General features: G+C 38.4%; 1 protein-coding gene across 1 annotated transcript; it reads right to left on the bottom strand.

Moving 5' to 3' along the window:
* Positions 1-1,593: 1,593 nt before the first annotated feature.
* Positions 1,594-17,783, bottom strand: Adamdec1 (ADAM like decysin 1). Its single transcript, XM_005355461.3, has 14 exons — positions 17,506-17,783; positions 15,457-15,575; positions 14,638-14,714; positions 13,507-13,585; positions 13,119-13,195; positions 11,379-11,565; positions 11,118-11,177; positions 9,867-9,938; positions 9,428-9,597; positions 8,985-9,066; positions 8,173-8,303; positions 5,701-5,875; positions 3,781-3,866; positions 1,594-2,555 (listed from the first exon to the last, which is right to left on the bottom strand). The coding sequence occupies exons 1-14, from the start codon at positions 17,552-17,554 to the stop codon at positions 2,549-2,551; spliced, it is 1,371 nt and encodes a 456-aa protein (XP_005355518.1). The 5' UTR covers positions 17,555-17,783; the 3' UTR covers positions 1,594-2,548.
* Positions 17,784-19,191: the final 1,408 nt, after the last annotated feature.

The raw sequence follows: 19,191 nt of genomic DNA, 5'->3' as shown, positions 1-19,191 counted from the left end.
CTGTCCACATAATAATAGCTATAAATATAAACTATTACCAAATGAAGACCTGCACTCTATAGCTTATGTGTAGCATCTTTGTGGCAACCTGTAGAAGGCATGGGTATCCAGTGGGAGTGGGCATACGTAAGTTTATAATGTATGTATGTATGTATGAGGTGTGTATGTATGTATTTATGTGTGTGTGTGTTCATGAGTGTGAGATCTTGTGAGTGTCTGTGTATGAATGTTTTAAGACTATCTGTGAACATTTCTGCTTCAAGCCCCTGGGCACTTTGTAGTCCCATCTGGTACTCTTAGAATTCACCACATATTGTCAGCATCGATTGTTAATTACTTTCCAAATACTGTAGTTTGGGCAGTCTATCCATCTCTTGGGAGAACTCTATCAGACAGAAATTAGACAGTGGCCATCTTAGGTTCAGTGTTTAGAGAATGAACTTGCGTTCTGTGTTTGCACTAGGTTTTTGATGGCCTTAGACATGTCACTTGATCTTTTGGATCACAGAGTCTCCTGTAGAATATTCCTGCATAACTTATTTATTTAAGGATCAAACTAGGCAAAAATATAAAAAAAATGTAGAAAATGTAGGCATTTTACAGATGTTTGACAGTGTTTTGTGTGTTTTAGGGGGAGGGGATTTGGAAATAGAATTGTGCTCATGAAAAGCAGTTTCTAAACGTTAAAAATACATCACATGTAATCATGAGATTGCAAGCTACTGCCAAACACCAAAAGTAAATCCTGCAGATGTTTCGTCTTGAAACCTGTCAAGCACTCAGAGAACGTAATTCCTAGTCTCAGCAATGACTCTTTGAACAATTTTATGACCTAGCAATGATTACCATTCCTATATAATTCCATAAATATTACATTATTGGTTTGGTGATGTGTCATTTGTGTGCTTTCTTTTTGCCGTCCAAACATCTAAGCTCGCTTTCTGTAAAAGTGGATGGGGGAATGTCTCAGAGGTCTCTACCCTACACAAAAACCTACAGGCAACCGAGTAAAGTTGGGAGTGGGATAGGTGGCCCTGCCCAGGGAAGAGCACATTCATTGATTGTGTAGTGCAAAACAGCTAGCCTTGCAAACATACATACAAATAGCATAATACAGACTCAACCGGCTATATTTAGTAATGTGTGTGGTTATACAAATGCACATATGCATGCCATAGCAATGGATGAAAAAAAGAGATCACAAATTTGGAAGCGAGTGGTGAGGGGTACATGGAAGTTTTGAGGGGAGGAAAGGGAAGGAAGAAATGTTGTAATTAATTAAACTTAAATGTGGTAATTAATACAATCTCAAAAATAAACAAAAGCAAAAATGGATCTTTTCATGGTAAGACTTATTGAATAGGACATTTTAATCCAGCACGTTCTTAGAACTTAGATTTTTAAAACATTTGGGGCTAAATGTGACCATTTTATGCCAATATTTCATCTTGAATTGTATGTTATTAAGTAGAATTAGTAAGGAGCTTCTTACCACACCTCTGCCCTGCTGCCCACTTATATCTAGGGTGGGAGGTAATTGAGGTGAACAATAATCAGGATCTTGATTCATGTAAATAAGTTTGGAAATATTCATTTTTGAAAATGACCACAAAGGATTCACTGTTTTTATTGATAGCACAGTTTATTACATCAACCAATAAATGAAGCCTTAACTTTCCATTTCCACTAAGTTGCAAATAACAGACTTCTTAAAATAAATCTTACACATGACAGTGAGAGAAACATGAGAAACTATATTTGATCACATGGAAAGTGTTTGGATCTAATCAATATTCCATGAGATAGCAAAGCAGGGACATTTACAGGAGTTGGACGAAGTGAGGGACAGCAAGGGACTGGGGCTCTGCTCTTCCTATACTAGGAGAGGGATTCAGTGTTAAATCACTTGTCCTTTTGCAGTTTGGGATCAACTCAGCCATTCTGCGGAGTGTGTTGAGGTTTCAGCAAAGGTTCATTTCTTTTGTTTTCCAAAGACTGAAACAAAAACTACACCTCCAGGGTTCTTGCATTCACACCGCAGATAAAACCTACACATATAGGCAACATCTCACATCTGTTTACCTGTTGACTGGAATGCAGAAAGTAGGATGGAAAGAGAAAAGCAAAGGTCTTTCTTCAGTGTCTAGTAGGGATTGGCTCCAGGAATATACAGGTACCTAAATCTTTGGACTGGAGGTCCCTTATAAGAACTGGAGTATATTTGTTTTACAACTATTGAAAGTCTTCTAAATGTTTTGTCAACTCAAGACTACTTCTAACACCTAATAACTTCGACAATGAAAATGCTGTGCAAATAGTTGTTACACTGTATTATTTAGGAGAAGTTGAGAAACTTTCTACACAGTCACTAGAGACACAAGTGTGATTGGGGATATTACTGTCCAGTGACTAAATCTATGGATTCACACACGACATTCAGAGGCAAGTCTACATAAAAGCACAAAGTGAAACTAGGCAAGACTCCTGGTGTATCAGGTTCTAGACTCTGGTCTTGGCAGGACAGCTTCTCAATGAAGTACACACCGGATCATTTTCTAATTAAAGAAAAACAAAACACAGAGGTTGTGGTTATTATCTAATAAAATATTCTGAACTGCCACAAATAGACATTTATAGACTTCACACAAGGCCAGCAACCTCACGGGGAGAACACATCAGTAATTTCATGGCACAAGAAAGGAAGGAGTTCAGTAACTTGTCTTCAGTCCCACAGTGTTTGGGCAGAATTAAGACTGGAATTTAAATATCCAGATTCCAAGCTCATTTATATGTTCTTCCATCGATGCTGAACTTCCTATTTTATGTAGAAACGAGCATAGGTATCTGTCATTCCAGCCCTCAAAGGAACTAAGGTTTTTGGTTGGTTGTTTGCTCTGCATTTTGCTTTTCTGTACATTTGCTTCTGGTCTTGGCATGATTTCCAGAATTCTCTGCCAAGCGGACCCATAAGAAGGTTCACTGAAGTATTCAACAGTGCTTAGTAAATAGAAAAGGAATCCTCATTTTCCTTTGACCTTTGTTCCTTTCCTGAGGAAGTGATACTGAATGGTGTTGGAGTTGGTTATTTTATTTCACTGTCCCTGCACTTTTCATTCCTGGAAATGTCTGAGAAAAGGGCACAGAACAACTCTTCCCCTAGCACATCTCCTGAATCCCAGCTTTCTGATACCTGTTGTTGCTATAGTCTTTATGTACAGAGACCACTTAATACTCAAACAAAAACCTAATGCCATATGCCAAGCCATTGGTTTCCCTACCCCAAATCACACAGATCTTCGGGCCTTCCCAAAACAATCAATACTTGGATTGTAATCCATTGAAACACTATGAAAGGAATGAAACTGTCAAAGCTTACATTGAGTTTTTAAAGATTATTGATTTCTGAATACCTAGCAAACAATCCCTATCATTTCCAATGGATCATAAATTATGCTCATCAATCAAGTCTTGTTAGAAGTACACTTTAATTCTTTTCATGCTAACATGTTAACTTTAGGAAATGAAACCAATTTTGGCAGAAGTCCCTGGAACTCTAATCTCATAAATGTCAGAATAACCCATTTTCTCATACATACATGACCAACCACACAGCCTTAATTTTGTATATACTGCTTTCTTTCTTCTCTACGAAATTAAGTCATTTAAAAAGTGCAGGTGAACTTTGTTTTCAGTGTGTTATTGAGCCCAGGAGGACACCTTTTTGAAATCTAGAAGAAAAGCAGCAAGTCATTTGGGGAACGTGGACAAGACAGTACTCACGTGACGTGGTTGGATGCTTCTTCTCGACAGTCAGGTTGGGATTTCAACCTACATGTGAGGGGCTCACAGCAGAGATTGGTACATTCCTACAAAGAACAAACAGAACAGTCCCCGAGTTTACTACAACAGCAAATGAAAATTTCACTTTTTAAAGTATCATATTTTATTATTTGAGAATTTAATAGAATATATTATTATCATATTTAGCCCTGCTCTACCCCCAGGGGAATCGTTTCTCCCAGATCCACCCTGTTCTTTTCCATTCCTTCTCAACTTTGTATCCTTTTTTTTTCTTTTGAGACATCTCTCTATGTAGTACTGACTGTCCTAGAATTTCCTATGTAGAAAGGTTGGTCTTGAACTCATGGATGTGCCTGCTTTTGCCTCTTAAGTGTTGCCACCAGGCCTGGCTTTTTTTTTTACTTTTAATAACCCATATACTCCTAAGTGAGGGGCTGTCTACTGCAGTGCAATCTAATGTGATGGGGTAGCCAATTGCTTTCTGATTGGACACAGGAGGAAACTCATGCCTGGTACTGGAAACCTGGTCAAGAATCCATGGCTGAGGAGTTTATAAGATCCAAGGCTAAAGCTTCTATTGTTTATCCTGCTAGAGGGACAAAAATTAAACTTCCCTGTAAATTCTTATTTTTAGTGCAACTCTCAGACCTGATCATAGAAGTTTCTCTTTTTAAAGCTATCCACTCTGTTGTACCAATTCCAGAGGCCTTAACCAGGGAAAGGCAATGACAGGAGGAAATGCTGTGCTCAAGGAACACTGTCATTAAAGACCAAGAGGAGAAAAATCACAAAGAATTTCCTCAAATAAATTTTGTCTGGAAGGTACTGCACTTAAATCTACTGAAAATTTCAAGGATGAACCTTTCTGAACTATTCAAATGATGTTAAAATAGAGGAAAAGTTTCAATTAAAATTAAAATTTGTTTTTTAACCTTGCCTGGATAATAATGTTATTGAAATGTGTAATTATTACCTCCATAGAATAAATTGGGGTCAACTCTTAAAAATATTTGATAAGTGTCTAAGATAATAGTAAAATGACATCAAAGATAATATCAATGAATCATTACTAGTATCAAAAAGAAAACCTTAGACAACACAAAAGAAATTATGATGGTACTTTCAAATAAGTAATCAAATCCTGACACAACTACAGAAAAAGAAGCTGATACACAATTCAAACTTCTGCACAAATGTCCTGATTCTCTGAAATCTAAGATGCTTTCTACATTGTCAAAGAGCTGTCAAAAATAATGGCTAAATCACAAATTCACATGGATTCACCAATTCCTAAAGCCCTAAAATTAGGAATTTCCAAGTGTCTACAAGGAATGTGGCATGCTGTGGGCAATTACTCCTTCTTTACATTTGGCTTTGTGTGATCATGCCATGAACAGATGTTGGTGGGTTTTATCAGTGGGTCGGAGGGTGTGTGCATGCACACTTTTCATGGGGTAGTTAATTAAAGTCAAAAGCAAGCACCAATTTCATCTCCTGACTGCAAAAAAATAAAATTAAAGGAGGCTAGAGAGATAGCTCAGCAGCTAAGAGCACTTGCTGAGCAGTCTTGAGGACAAGGGTCCAGATCACAGCACCCATGTTTGCCAGTTCAAAACTACCTGTATCTCCGGTTCCAAGGGTCTGATGCTCTCTCTTGGGTCTCCATGTTATGTGTATGCACATAAACTAACTCTCTCTCTCTCTCTCTCTCTCTCTCTCTCTCTCTCTCTCTCTCTCTCTCTCTCTCTCACACACACACACACACACACACACACTCATAAAACATAAAATAAAATAATTTAAAGAAGAAAATGGAAAATTAACGTATATAACTTTTACCCAGTCATTCTGCTCTGAAATCTTGATAAACACAACTTTAAACATCATTTATATTCATACCTCAGGAGATCCACAGTCGCAGTCTTCCCCTGTTTCCAGAACTTGGTTCCCACATGTCGATTTTATGAAGTTTTTAGGATTAGGTGCCTGCAGCAGACATCTTCCACCTCCAGAGGAAAGGAACCCTTTAAAAAGTGAGCGACTGGCAGTACTGAAATCCTTGGGGAATTTTGAACTGTAACAGAAAAAAATAGATCAGCGTTACACAGAGTACAGAATCTTATAGGTGATAAGTAAATAGAAAAATCTACTATATCTCACTGTGGACCAAGTTTAGTGGAAACACCAAATGCAGCCACTGTCTAGAACATCTCTATGCTGCCTATGGTGGCTAGTGAAGTATGTGTAATATTCTAATTGAATGTTTTCTCTTAGTACTCAAAGTTCTAGCTAGGACAATAAGACAACCAAAGAAGATTAAAGGGATACAAATTGGAAATGAAGAATTTAAACTTTTGCTATTTGCAGATGATATAATAGTATGCATTGGGTCACCCCAAAATTTCTACCAGGGAACTCCTACAACAGATAAAACACCTTCAGTAATGTGGCAGATTACAAGATCAACTTTAAAAAGATCAGTACCCTTCCTATATACAGATGATAAATGGCCTGAGATAGAAATCAGAGAAATATCACCATTTTCAATAACCACAAATAACATAAAATATCTTGGGGTAACATTAACCAAAGAACTAAAAGACCTGTACAACAAGAATTTTAAGTCTTTGAAAAAAGAAATTGTTGAAAATATAAAAAAAATGAATATCTTTTGGATAGGTAGGATTAACACAGTAAAAGTGGCAATCCTACCAAAAGCAATCTACAGATTCAGTACAATCTCCATCAAAATCCCAGCACAATTCTTTACAGACCTTGAAAGAACAATATTCAACTTCATATGGAAAAAAAAAACTAAGAATAGCCAAAACAGTCCTCTACAATAAAAGAACTTCTGAAAGCATTGGCATCCCTGACATAAAACTCTGTTATACAGATACAGTAATAAAAACTGCTTGATATTGGCACAAAAACAAGCAGGTGGACAGATGGAATGGAATTGAAAACCCTGGTATTAATCCACACACCTGTGAACACCTGAATTTTGACAAAGAAGCTAAAACTATACAATGGAAAAAAGAAAGTGTCTTCAACAAATGGTACCAATATAACTGAATGCCAACATGTAGAAGAATGCAAACAGACCCATATCTATCTCTGTGCACAAAACTCAAGTCCAGATGGATCAAAGACCTCAACATGAATTGAGCCACACTGAACCTTATTGAAGAGGAAGTGGGAAGTAGCTTTGAATGCATGGGCACAGGAGACCGCTTCCTAAATATAACTCCAGTAGTGCAGACACTGAGAGCAACAATTAATAAATGGGACCTCCTGAAACTGAAAAGTTTCTGTAAGGCAAAGGACACAGTCACTAAGACAAAACAGCAGCCTTCAAAATAGGAAAAGATCCTCAGTGACCCCACATTGGACAGAGGACTGATCTTCAAAATATGTAAAGAACTCAAAAAACTAGACATCAAATTACCAAATAATCCAATCAAAAATGGGGTGCAGACCTAAACAAAGAATTCTCAACAGAAGGATTGAAAATGGATGAAAGACACTAAAGGAATTGCTGAACATCTTTAGCCATCAGGGAAATGCAAATCAAAATGACTCTGAGATACCATCTTATACCAGTCAGAATGACTAAGATAAAAAAGACCAAAGAGAACTTATGCTGGAGAGGATGTGGAGTAAGGGGAACACTCCTCCATTTCTGGTAGAGTCATACTTGTACAGCCCACTTTGGAAATCAGTGTGGCGGTTTCTCCGAAAATTGGGAATCAGTCTACCTCAAGACACAGCAATAACACTCTTGGTCATATGCCCAAATGATGCACATTCATACCACAAGGACATTTGCTCAGCTGTGTTCATAGTAGCGTTATTTGTAATATCCAGAACCTGGAAACAACCTAGGTGCCCCTCAGCCAAAGAATGGATAAAGAAAATGTGGTACATTTATACAACAGAGTATACACAGCAGTAAAAACCAATAACATCTTCAAATTTCTTGAAGTCTTGGGAAAGTAACTGGCAATATGAAATAATAAATGAATATGTTAAAATAGAAGCTCAATTGGTAATGGGGATGGATATATGTTTATGTTGGCTGTCTTAGACTAAAATTTACATCTTAACCAGGATAGTCTTTTGGGGAAATAAGATACCAATTCAAATTAAAAGAACCTTTAGTTAAAATGATGTCATTGTCATACTAATAAATTCTATGACAGTATATTCAGAAATCTTAATGAATTTGGTAAAATGCATGAATGAAGAAGCTGCAGGTTAAAAGAATAGAATAGCCATTCTTTGTGAAAAGGTGCTCCTACCACATATACACAGTACATTTATTTGGGAATAGAAATGTTTTCTCTTTACTTTGGGACAATATCATCTTACCTCAGGTACTGATTCATCACACAGCTGCCAGAGGGACACTTGGTACTATAGACAACGTCCTTCATACCAAGGGCATGGCCCAACTCGTGTGACATCACTGCTGCGAGAGTCACGCTATTCTTTCGTTTAGCCTGGACAGATAGAAACGCCTATTACTTCTTGTTTAGTTAAGTTATTTCTCAGTCTGTGTCTCTGTGTAATGTCTAATATGAGTAGTTGGGAAAGGAAGAATAGTGTATCCTTAAGCCCATTTTCCAACTATGGCTTTTAGCTTAGTCTATCCGAAATGGTTGGCTCCTAAGCATACTCATGCTCTAGCTCAATTGGTGAATACTGAACTATATTATACCCTACATTCTCAGTAAATGAGGGTTAGATTAATTGCATTCTTTATGCAAAGTACTATTAGGTGCTATGGTATGGCCACATCTATAAAACTGAGGTTGTAATTCTTATGCCATTGGTAGCAATGGCCACATGAAGGCCTTACATGAGGTTTTTCCTTGTCTGACCTCTGAACAGCTATAGCAAAGGATTCATTTAGGGCTCTCTGAGGCCACAGAAGGACCCTAACTCCTCTTTTGGTCTCAACCTTGTGAGCCTCATTCTTTGATATAAACTGAAGTAGAGGGCTTTGGCAAAGCTAACATTTTATCATCCAAGGACTCTACAGTGCAATGGTCAAAACTGGTTTAATGTCTAACTTAATTTATCAATTCAGCTGATGGCCATGGTGATTCCTCTGGTACAGGGCATGACACTCATCTTCACAGCGATGGAATTACAGGGTGTCTTAGTAGAAGTATACAAACCTCAATAACGGACACAGATGATGTAGAACACAAGGAATTTGAAGCTGCCATTCCTACACGCCCTTGGAGGAAGCCAGATCCACTGTGTAAAAGTAGAGAGGTCCTATCACAATCTGACTCTGGAAACCAGAAGCTTGGGTAATGATATTATAAACATCCCTTGGTGTCCCCTAGCCTTCTGTATGTTAATGAGGGTCCAGCACAGATTCTACCATACCACAGGCCCATAATTACAGGTGAATATTTTGCATCCAAGAATGTGCTTCATTGATCTGATAATGACCTTCACATAATTCGTGGGTCTATTGCTAATGGTAGTAAGTAGTGATCAAGCGACTTACAACTTATTCAAGATATGACTGAGCAGAAATTCTTGTCAAGCAACTTTGGAGATAACCACCCATTCTGCCTTTGTATCCCTGCCCTGGCAAGAAGAAATTCACCTGAGAAGCTGGGCATGGTTATGGAACTTCTTTTTTCCCACAACAGAGTAATGCCATCTCATGAAGCTTCGGAATGTGGTACCAATCCCGGGTACCACCTTTATCTTATCACTGTCAGACCAGATTTCCAAATCCACCAAAGACACTTGAGTATCAATGGTTCTGAAAATCTGTGGAAAGAACATTTTTTTTTTTTATGAAAACATTTAGGCTTAGTTTTAGCACCCTTGGGAACCACAGGTGATGATAAAGGGATGCAATAAATATCATAAATTTCCATCATGAAAACAGAAATTCTAGAAGATGCCTTTGTTACTGTGTATGATTTTCACCTTGATGAGCTCTCACCCTTAGGTGAATCTTAGCCCCATCCAGTGTCCGTCACAGGGGAAGCCCTAGGCACAGGTGTAAAAACATACATGCATGACAAATGCCTTACCACATTGAGCAAGTTCAGCACCTCAAACACAAAGCTTCTTATCCGAGTCACATTCCCATTATGCATCTTATACTGAAAAATACAAAATTAAAATAGGACATTAAAGTGAGAAGGCTGGTGGTAACAGGATTAAATAGAAATTTTACATGTTTTAACATAGTTACCATCTCATCAATTCATGGCTACCTTATATTAGATTCTATTTCAACAAATTCTACCTCAAATATAGAGGTTTTGATAAGATAAAAGTTAGGCATTCATAATAATGTCTTTCATCTTTCTCTTTGTTTATTTGGCTTGGTTTGGCATGAGGCAGACCACAGTCAAGATTTCATTAAACTTATGATCTTCCTGCTTCAGCATTCCGAATTTGGACTTTAGGATTAGAACTGGGTTTTCTTGTTTATTTTTAATTTGACTACATCAAATTAATAGTTTAAATATCTTGCATTCACTAAATATTAATTCAGGCTTGATTATGAGACAACATAAAGTCTAGCTTCATTATATTTATATTTTTGTAAATTGTGTATAGCTTTGGGTTCATACTTGCATAAGACCTATTAAATTGACATCTACATTTTATAGTGAACTATTAAAACAATCTAATACTTTAGTAAAATATTTTTCTTTGATGTTTTTATGTTTCATTGCTTATAGGCACGTGCTGGTTAGTTTTTGTCGGCTTTCCTCTTATAGGAATCACCTAAGAAGAAGAACATCAATTGAAGAATAGCCTTTGTCTCACTGTGGGCATCTCTGTAGAGCATTTTCTTGATTGCTTATTGATGTGGGAGGCCCCAGCTCACTGTGAGCTGTGCTAACCCCAAGGTGGTGGACCTGGGCTGTATATGAAAGGTAACTGAGCAGGCCAGGACAGCATGCCAGTAGCTGTTTATGCATGGTCTCTGCTTCAGGCCTTGTCTTGAGTTTCTGCCTTGGATTCCCTTGATAATGGACTGTTAAGTTGTAAGGCAAATAAGCCTTCCCCTCCCCAAGGTGCTTTTGGCCATGTTGTTTACCACAGCAACAGAAAGCAAACTGGAACATAGGTCTATAGTACTAAGTCTACCTGCAGATAAATATTTGGTGATTGATTCATAATAAGTGGCATGGGATGTGTGAAAACTGTTGTCAACAAAGCAGCCAAAAAGTCTAGGTCAACAGAAAACAAACAAGTCTAATGGCTTCTTTTAATCTGACTCATCAGTTGGGAGAACTAGGAAAGGGGCACCCATCCGTTGTACTCACAAAGGCGTTATCCAGCACCAAGAAGAGGTTAAGGTATTTCTGAGCTTGAAGGGTGTCTTCCTGTTTTACAGATAACAAGAGAACCTCATTAATAATCATCTCTACTCACACTGATTCAGGTACTTACATTTTCTTCCCCAAAATAAATTTAAAAAGATGTAAACAGAGAGTTTACATATATCAGTTGTTTCTGAATAAACCTGTGCACCTTATGTCCTTGCTTAGACAGCCAAAATACATAGGCTTTAAAGCTATACTCACATTTGGGCTTTTTAATGACCTGGAGATTCGAAGATGGCTTCGTTTCCTGCCAGCATGCTCATCAGCATGCTTGTATTTAGCGGTGCCTGGTTCCCCCTGGCTGTATGGAAGGACGGCATGTTCCCCCTCATCTGTGCCTTGCAGAGGCTTTATCTGATATCTTTGATCATGATGTGTGAAATACCCTCTGTGGGATATAAGATTGTGTTTTAGGTAATGAAGTGACTATACCAGGATAGCTTGTTCATCAGCTGAGCCACACAATCCAGTGGGTTAGGGATTAGTATGAACAATTCAAACAGTATGAAGACACAGAGCCTGCAAAGGTCTACACCTGATTGGGTCCTAGAGCTTAAAGGAGAATAGGCCACACGTCCCCATCTCTATCTCAGAAGCCATCTCTTTTGATAACCACTTGCAAACGAAAATTTAGCTTTCTCCATGGGAGTCTCACTGGGGAAACAAACTATAGAAAAAAAACTCATCTTTATCACTGGAGGTTCTTACTTCGTAATGCCATGTTAGGGTTACATGTACTTTGCCTATATATATTTATAGTTTCCAGCTTAGTGGGTTTTTTTTTTTAACAGGATTCCTGAGGGTGAGAATGAGTGGGTACCCACTGGTCTGGGTATTCAGATGAATGTATCTGATTCTTGTGTCTCTTCTTGGACTTCTTTCCTTCTCTTTTTTTTTTTTGTTGTTTCATTTTGCTTTTTAAAATCCTATCCCTAAGTATTAGTTTTTGTTTTATTACAGTGTAGTATAGTATAATTATTCTTTAGAATCCTGTTTATTTTCTAATGAGAGGAAGAAAGGCGGGAGAACTGGATGGATGGAGATGGTGGAAGAATTGGGAGGAGTTAAGTGAGGAAAGCCACAATCAGGACACGGTATGTGAGGGAAAAAAAGGCTATTTTCAAATAAAAAGAAAAAAAGGAAGAAAAGAAAGGAAGTCTATGTCATTTTCCAGAGTAGCTGCAAGAATTACTAAATGAAGCAATTCCAGAGTAATTGGAGTTAACACCTTGAGTCTATTAAATATTCTCCTATTGCTTGCTTTTTTATTTATCCACTATTCCTTGGCAGTTTCTATGGATAGAGTGGAGAAAGCAGTAAATGACTATTTAGACACCTAGAACCCTAGAGAGAACAAACACCAAGAGGTTCATTCAGAACAGCTGCATAACAAATCGGGACCAAGAATAACTTAAAGACTTTTTTCCTATGAAGATAATCAGCTTAGAAACAGGAAGTTGTTCCACATGTTGACATATTGTAAAGCCAATGTAAAGGCCAATAAAACTAATTCCTTGGAGGGATTTTTATAATATAGAAAAAGTGATGTCATGTTCAGTATGAACCATGCTAGGAATCAATTCCATGATTTATTTCACATTTTAATCACATGAGACATTAAAAAACTACACATACGGCATGTTAGTTAAGAAAACATGACACAATAGGTTCCAGGAGTGAGGTAGAAGCACTTGGTAATGGACACAGATGTCACTGAGGTCCAGTGTTCTGCTTTTACAGAGCTGGGCTGACTCCTGAAACAACAGGTAATGAAGTGACTGTACCAGAATAGCTTGTTCATCAGCTTAGCCACGCAGTCCAGTGGGTTAGGGAGTAGTATGAACAATCCAAACAGTATGAAGACAAGAGAAGACACGGGGAAGTCTCAAGACTGTGTGACAGAGTCACGTAGTACTTAATATGTTCTATGACAGTTCTCACCTCAACCCATCACATGTTCTGATACTGGCAAGAGAGTCCCTTGCATTCAGGATGTGGCCTTCATAGTAGCAGGGTTTCTAGAATAGAAAATATATCATACTGTATAAATTTAGACATTTCACATACACGTGCACAATAAGCAAATAAAAAAAAACAAATATTTTTGAATGACTTTGGTTAAGTATGTAGGGATGTCTAGTTGAGTGTGTAGGTACATTAGCATTGTGTGTATGAGTGTTAGTATGTTCGCTCCTCTCTTTGAAAAGCTGTCTCCCTGGCCATGGATAATCCCTTCTCTTTCAAGTCACTTGCTGCATTTAAAGGCCATCCTTGGACCTATGTATTTTACAAGATAAATGGCAGATCCCAGGGTGGATTCAGAGCCTACCCCATCCTGAGAGCGTCTGATCCTTTCTTCTCCTTTGGGTGAGTAAGATGTTTCAGTGTCCTCTGGCCCCAGAAGACGCCTGTGGAGAGTAGAAAGGTACACATTACACTCCTGATTCCAGCAAATACTGATTTCTCTGCATTCTCTTCTGTACTATGGGAATAACTGTGTATACAGTAGCACTGAGTTGACTTTTGACCGTTGATCTTTTCCCAACATTGGGACTTCCCTACTAAAATAAATCAAAGCATGTAGTCAAATTTATCAGCCCTAAAGGGAGAAATTCACTCTATTACTTTTCCCTTGGGGATTCCTCTTCCACCATGAGTGGTTAGAGGGCTGATGGGATTCTTTGGAGCAAGGACACAGTTATTGGAGGGGGCTGAATCACAGGTGTAGACAAGAGACCAACTAAGGAGGCTTACTGACTGTTAGAAAACTGTGGTGCCCCCTTCTTCTTCCCCTAGAATTTATTGCTAGGTTGTGTTCCCTGATTCAGGCTTAGGGATAATTCCTGCATATGTGTGGGTTGGGAAGGGGTCCTCTGTACGTGTGTGTTTGTGTGCAATTGCATATGGTGTAGCGCACACATGGAGATCAGAAGACAAACGCATCTGTGAGCCCTCGCCTCCCACCTCTTTTGATACAGGGTCTGATGCTTGCCTCTTGTCTCACTGTGTAAGACAGGCCAACTTCTGAAGATCCTACTGTTCCTGCCTCTTATTGGGCATCGAATCCCCTGTGGACATTTATGGGAGATTTCCTGGGTGCCTTATTTTACGTGGGAAGACCAAGCCTGAAGTGAATCCCAAGACACCATTCCTGGATAGGGGTCCTCAGAGGGCGTAAGAGAAGGCAAAGTTAGCTGAGCAGGAAACATGTTTGCATTCCTATCTGTGCTGCTGACTGTGGCTGAGACACAGCTGCTTCAAGGTCCTCTCACTGTGATTCCCTGCAATGAGGAACTGCAGCCTGGAATTGTAAGCCAAAGCAACCCCTCTCTCCCCCAGTGTGATTTTGCCAGGATATTTTTATCTCAGCCACAGAAATGAAGCTACAGCCAAGGAGAAGTTTCCCAATGTTCTGAGAATATAACCAGTGGCTGGGTTTTCAGGAAGTAATTGTCCTTACTTGGTTCTCTTTAGGTCAAAGATAATTTCTTCTCCATTTAGTATGATCTGATACTGAACTTCAGGAGCATATCTTTCCTGAAAATATTTAATGATACAGTTATAAGCACATAATTCTCGGTCAATATAAAAATTATAAATATTACAACGTGTCAATTATGTATACTATACCTTGCAATAGCAAAGATACAAAAATTTAAAGTATTTCTCCTACATTTTATCTCTTTCTTATATCTAAAAATGTAATCTGCACATAAAAGGACTTCCTAAAATATAATCACCTGACAGCTACACACATCAATCTATCTCTAATTTGTTACACAGAAACTTGCCATTAGCAAGTCAATGTGTATTATCCTGTCCTGTGTACCATAATAAATTACCAACAGGACACGAAATCATCATCTCTTGCAATGTATTTCCACCGAAATATATTTTAAAATGGTTTTAAAAATCCACTAAGAATTAAATAAAAAATATTATGAAGAGGGAATATCGGCAACGTGGTAGAACACCTTCTACATTGTAGAAAAGTGTAGTCACTGGGGAATTGGTGGGTAAAGAGAAGGCAGAACTCTGAAAACTGAAAGTTTCCTTCTAGAACTGTTGCTTGTCTCTCCCACACCAAAGATAGACAGCATGGCAGACAGGTCTCTGAAATGCAGTCAGGGTCAAGAGGGAAGTTTGGGGGCTCCCTTTTATAGATTTCTGAGGAAGTCGGGATTTCTACAACAAGAGTCTACAGCCAACTCTCTTTGATTCCCAGAGAGCAAGGAGGCTGGGGAACAGGATGCTCAGATGATGGTGAAACACAACTTACCTCTTTGCCATATCTCTCTGTCTGGTTGTTCTCAGTGCCACTTCTGGGTGAAATGTTTAGTTTTTTAGGATGAACTATTTCATGGAGCTTCAACTCGGGGCTTGACTTTGTATCTATCACTAGAGAAAGCCAGAAAACACTGATAAGAAAGGCTGACAGGGTTTGGGTTTGTTTGGCTGATTGCTTTGTCCTATGGACATGAATTAACCATTCAAAACAGATTGCTCCCTTGCTTCAGCTTTAATAACAAAGGATTGTTTCCTGTCTCCCTAACTTCTAGCACACCATGGAAAACTGTGCACCTCTTTGTACAGAAGTAGCTCACAAGAACATTGATTGGTAATCTGGACTCTGCCTGTCGTAACTGAGTGCATTCCTTTTCGATTGCAATTTCTCTGACTACTCTCTCTCTGAATATGAAGATACCCACGTGCAAGTAATACTTACTTAGGAGAGACCCTATTCCCAGTGATTTCATTCCTCTGTGGGCAATAAGCCAAGCCCATCTTTCTTTAAAGCTCTTTTTCCTTTTCTTATTTTCTTTTTGGTTTTTCGAGACAGGGTTTCTCTGTGGTTTTGGAGCCTGTCCTGGAACTAGCTCTTGTAGACCAGGCTGGTCTTGAACTCACAGAGATCCGCCTGCCTCTGCCTCCCGAGTACTGGGATTAAAGGCATGCGCCACTTACTAACCCTTCCTCAGAGAAAATTTAAAGGAACAGAGAGCTCGTGGGGAAATTTTTTTATAGTAAAAGGATCTTCTTCTTGTAACTTTAAGTTGTGCAAGGTAGAGAGTTTCTCTTGTTTGCACACGGTAAGGGAAGAAGGGTTTCAGAGTCAGAAGATGTGACTTGCTGTCCTAGGTAAAAGGCTTAATGACAGTCACTTTGCCTTCTATCCTTTGTTGTCTACATAGATTAGTATAAAAGCTGCACACATAAACTATATGAAACTCTAAAGCACTGTTGTAGGAAAACACAGACACTGTTTTTTGAAATTTTGCAATTGTTCACAGAGGTCATTCATACCATTGGATGCTTGTGTTTCCACAGCTTTGAGACAGATTCTTACTTAGGACAGTGATCAGAGTTCATTAGAGGTGTGACACTTAACTCAATTATTGTGCAAACCGCAGCCATAACTGCTACCACAGAGTTCACAAGGACTGACTAAATGGACTTAAAAAGATTTAATTAACATGCATGTTTCTCTGACACAAGTATTGCCAATGTTGTTCTACTTTACAGTCTCTTTGGGAACCTCACTAGGGCTTAACAATGTAAGAAACATAAGACGCACAAAAGCCAGCCCTGCACTGAACAAGTAGAGAGTGTTTTGAGCTTAGGTAAACCCCTGGCTGCAGTCTTCTGCTGTTTATGAATGGAAATATGCAGGCTCCCAGTGTTTGACTTTTTAACGCGATTGCAAAGCCACCCCTAGAAAGATAAGCAGCGATTGCATCGGTGCACTTAGAATATACATGGTGTAGCAAAAGAGCTTCTAGTTAATTGTTATCAAGTTGTTAATCTCTCAATAATCAGCTTCAAACGGAGAAAGAGCTACAGTTCCACAACCTTTCTTTTGATTATGTTCTACTATAGAGAAACTTTTCCTACTACTGAGAAAGATCCCAAAGTAACAACTCATAAATACCCTTGATTAATGACTATATTTATACAATTTCACTTCCTAGTATAAAGGTAAATCAAGCAATAACCAACATTTGTTTCATCTATTTGGAAAAATGTCACATCATATATAAACATGATTTTTATTGAGTGAAGTATATAAAATTTGAAAACGTATACAGTGGGCTTTAGAATACTTGTTTCACATGTGATCTAAAAAGTACCATCACCCATACATATGTATGCATAAACTATTGTGAATATATGTAAGTATATAGCATACTTCACTAGAAAAAGACATAAGAAACATACTCTGCAAATGGTACTGACTTTTACATTATGAGTGAAAGGTCATTTTTTTTCCTCATGGAAATAATCTGATATCAAATAATCTGATTTTTTTCTACAAGATATCCATACTTACCTTGGGTTTGAATGATGAGCCACAGGACAGAAAGCAGGACCCACGACATGCTGGCCTCTGTGGGTAGCTGGGAGGTCCCAAGCAGCACACAGTTATACTCTCTCCAGTGGCCAGTTCGATCTCCCTCTAGTTCTCTTTAGATGTTGAAAGGGAACATAAAGTCTGGAGAATTTAACTTGTGAGATTAAGGGATGTTTCCTAATTGTGTTGCAGACTGGCCAATGAACTGCAGCATCAAAATCCAGAGAATGTTCCTCCTTTGAGAACAATGTTTACATCTGTTGGGAGGCTCAGTAAGGGTTCACAGCTGGGAAGCTGCTTGCCTTGAGTTCTGCCCTGATAGCAGTGTGAAGATGAGATTCAGGGACACTTAATTACATAATTACTTAATTACGTAAGCATTTGCAAATGTATAAAATGTCACTATTGTGCCCATATTTTAAGAAACTAGCAAAAAAAAATTATGCCGTCTTTTAATTTTTTTCTTTTATTTTATAAGTGTGGGTACTTTGTCTCCCTGTATTTCTGTGCACCACAAGCATATGCGGTGCCTACTGAGGCCAAAAGACGATGGTCTTGGAACTGGAGTTCCAGATGTTTACGAGTTGCTTTGTTGGTGCTGGGAATCATTGAACTTAGGTCCTCTGCAAGAGCAGCCAGTGCTGTTAACCACTAAGCCATCTTCCCAGTTCCAAGTGTATCATCTTAAAAGCATAACACCAAGCAAAATCTCACAAATGTTAATAATCTCTCTGTTTTTAAATGCAAAAGGAGATTCTGGTAACATCAACTACAAAGTTTCTCTCAAAGTTTATATGAGGTTACACAAACTCGTAGGCATAAACACACATACAGAACTGCAAAGAAACCTACATACATAAATACTCTGAACAGTGTTAGCTAACCCATCCATGTGCATATGAATCTAACTGAAGAATACAATGAGTTCCTCTTCAGCCAAAATAATGTCTTTCTGAGTGCCCGAATTTTATATTTTCATTCCTTAAACAGGAGTGTGAAGAAGGATAACAATCAGTAGAGAAGAATAACAGTCAGTGGTAGATAGTCCAACAGCAGGAGATGAGCTCTGTTGATGTCTGCACAGCTCACTTTTATTCACCTTTTATGCAGTGATATAAAGAAGGGACTAGATTGTCCATCCTACTGCATAAAGGCTTTAAGGTGTTTGTTAGTTTTGTATAGCATTATACTGTAAGAACCTTCATGACGTTAAATAGCAACATGACACTTGAAGGACCTTTGCATATCGTCTTGTGCACATGCATTACTTGTAGTTATGCGCATTGCTTTGACTCTTAGGATTAATTCCTAAAGATGACAATACACACTTGAAAAGGAAAGAAAGATCAACTGGAAGTTATTGCTCTAAAATGACTCAGTGCCTTTAGGCAGTTGGCCTCACGTTGAACTTCCACTTAGAAGACTTCCCAGCCTGCAAAGCTATGTCTTCTAACCGCTGGCCATACCCTGTGTTGTCACACTTGAATCTGTCTGTCCTTGTGCATCTTCTTCCTCCTCTTAAACTGACGCTGTGCAGCCCTATATTTCCTTTTACTGGCCCCAAAGATAAGCATTCCACTTTTAATCCTTCTTACTTCTCATTAAAATATTACTAATGTACAATAATTTGTCTTTTAGCATAAAATACAAGCAAGTTCCTGGAAT

The sequence above is a fragment of the Microtus ochrogaster genome, chromosome 17, assembly GCF_000317375.1.
Source record: "Microtus ochrogaster isolate Prairie Vole_2 chromosome 17, MicOch1.0, whole genome shotgun sequence".
Classification (NCBI taxonomy): domain Eukaryota; kingdom Metazoa; phylum Chordata; class Mammalia; order Rodentia; family Cricetidae; genus Microtus; species Microtus ochrogaster.
This window is presented reverse-complemented; position numbering and strand designations above follow the sequence as displayed.

What these genes read in the sequence shown, in the direction of transcription:
- Adamdec1 (XM_005355461.3), bottom strand. Translation starts at nt 17,554, where the DNA reads ATGTCGTGGGTCCTGCTTTCTGTCCTGTGGCTCATCATTCAAACCCAA. An exon ending in CAGAGAGATATGGCAAAGAG is followed by an intron (nt 14,715 to 15,456) that starts GTAAGTTGTGTT and finishes AAATATTTTCAG; the next exon opens with GAAAGATATGCTCCTGAAGT. An exon ending in TCAGACGCTCTCAGGATGGG is followed by an intron (nt 13,196 to 13,506) that starts GTAGGCTCTGAA and finishes TTTCTATTCTAG; the next exon opens with AAACCCTGCTACTATGAAGG.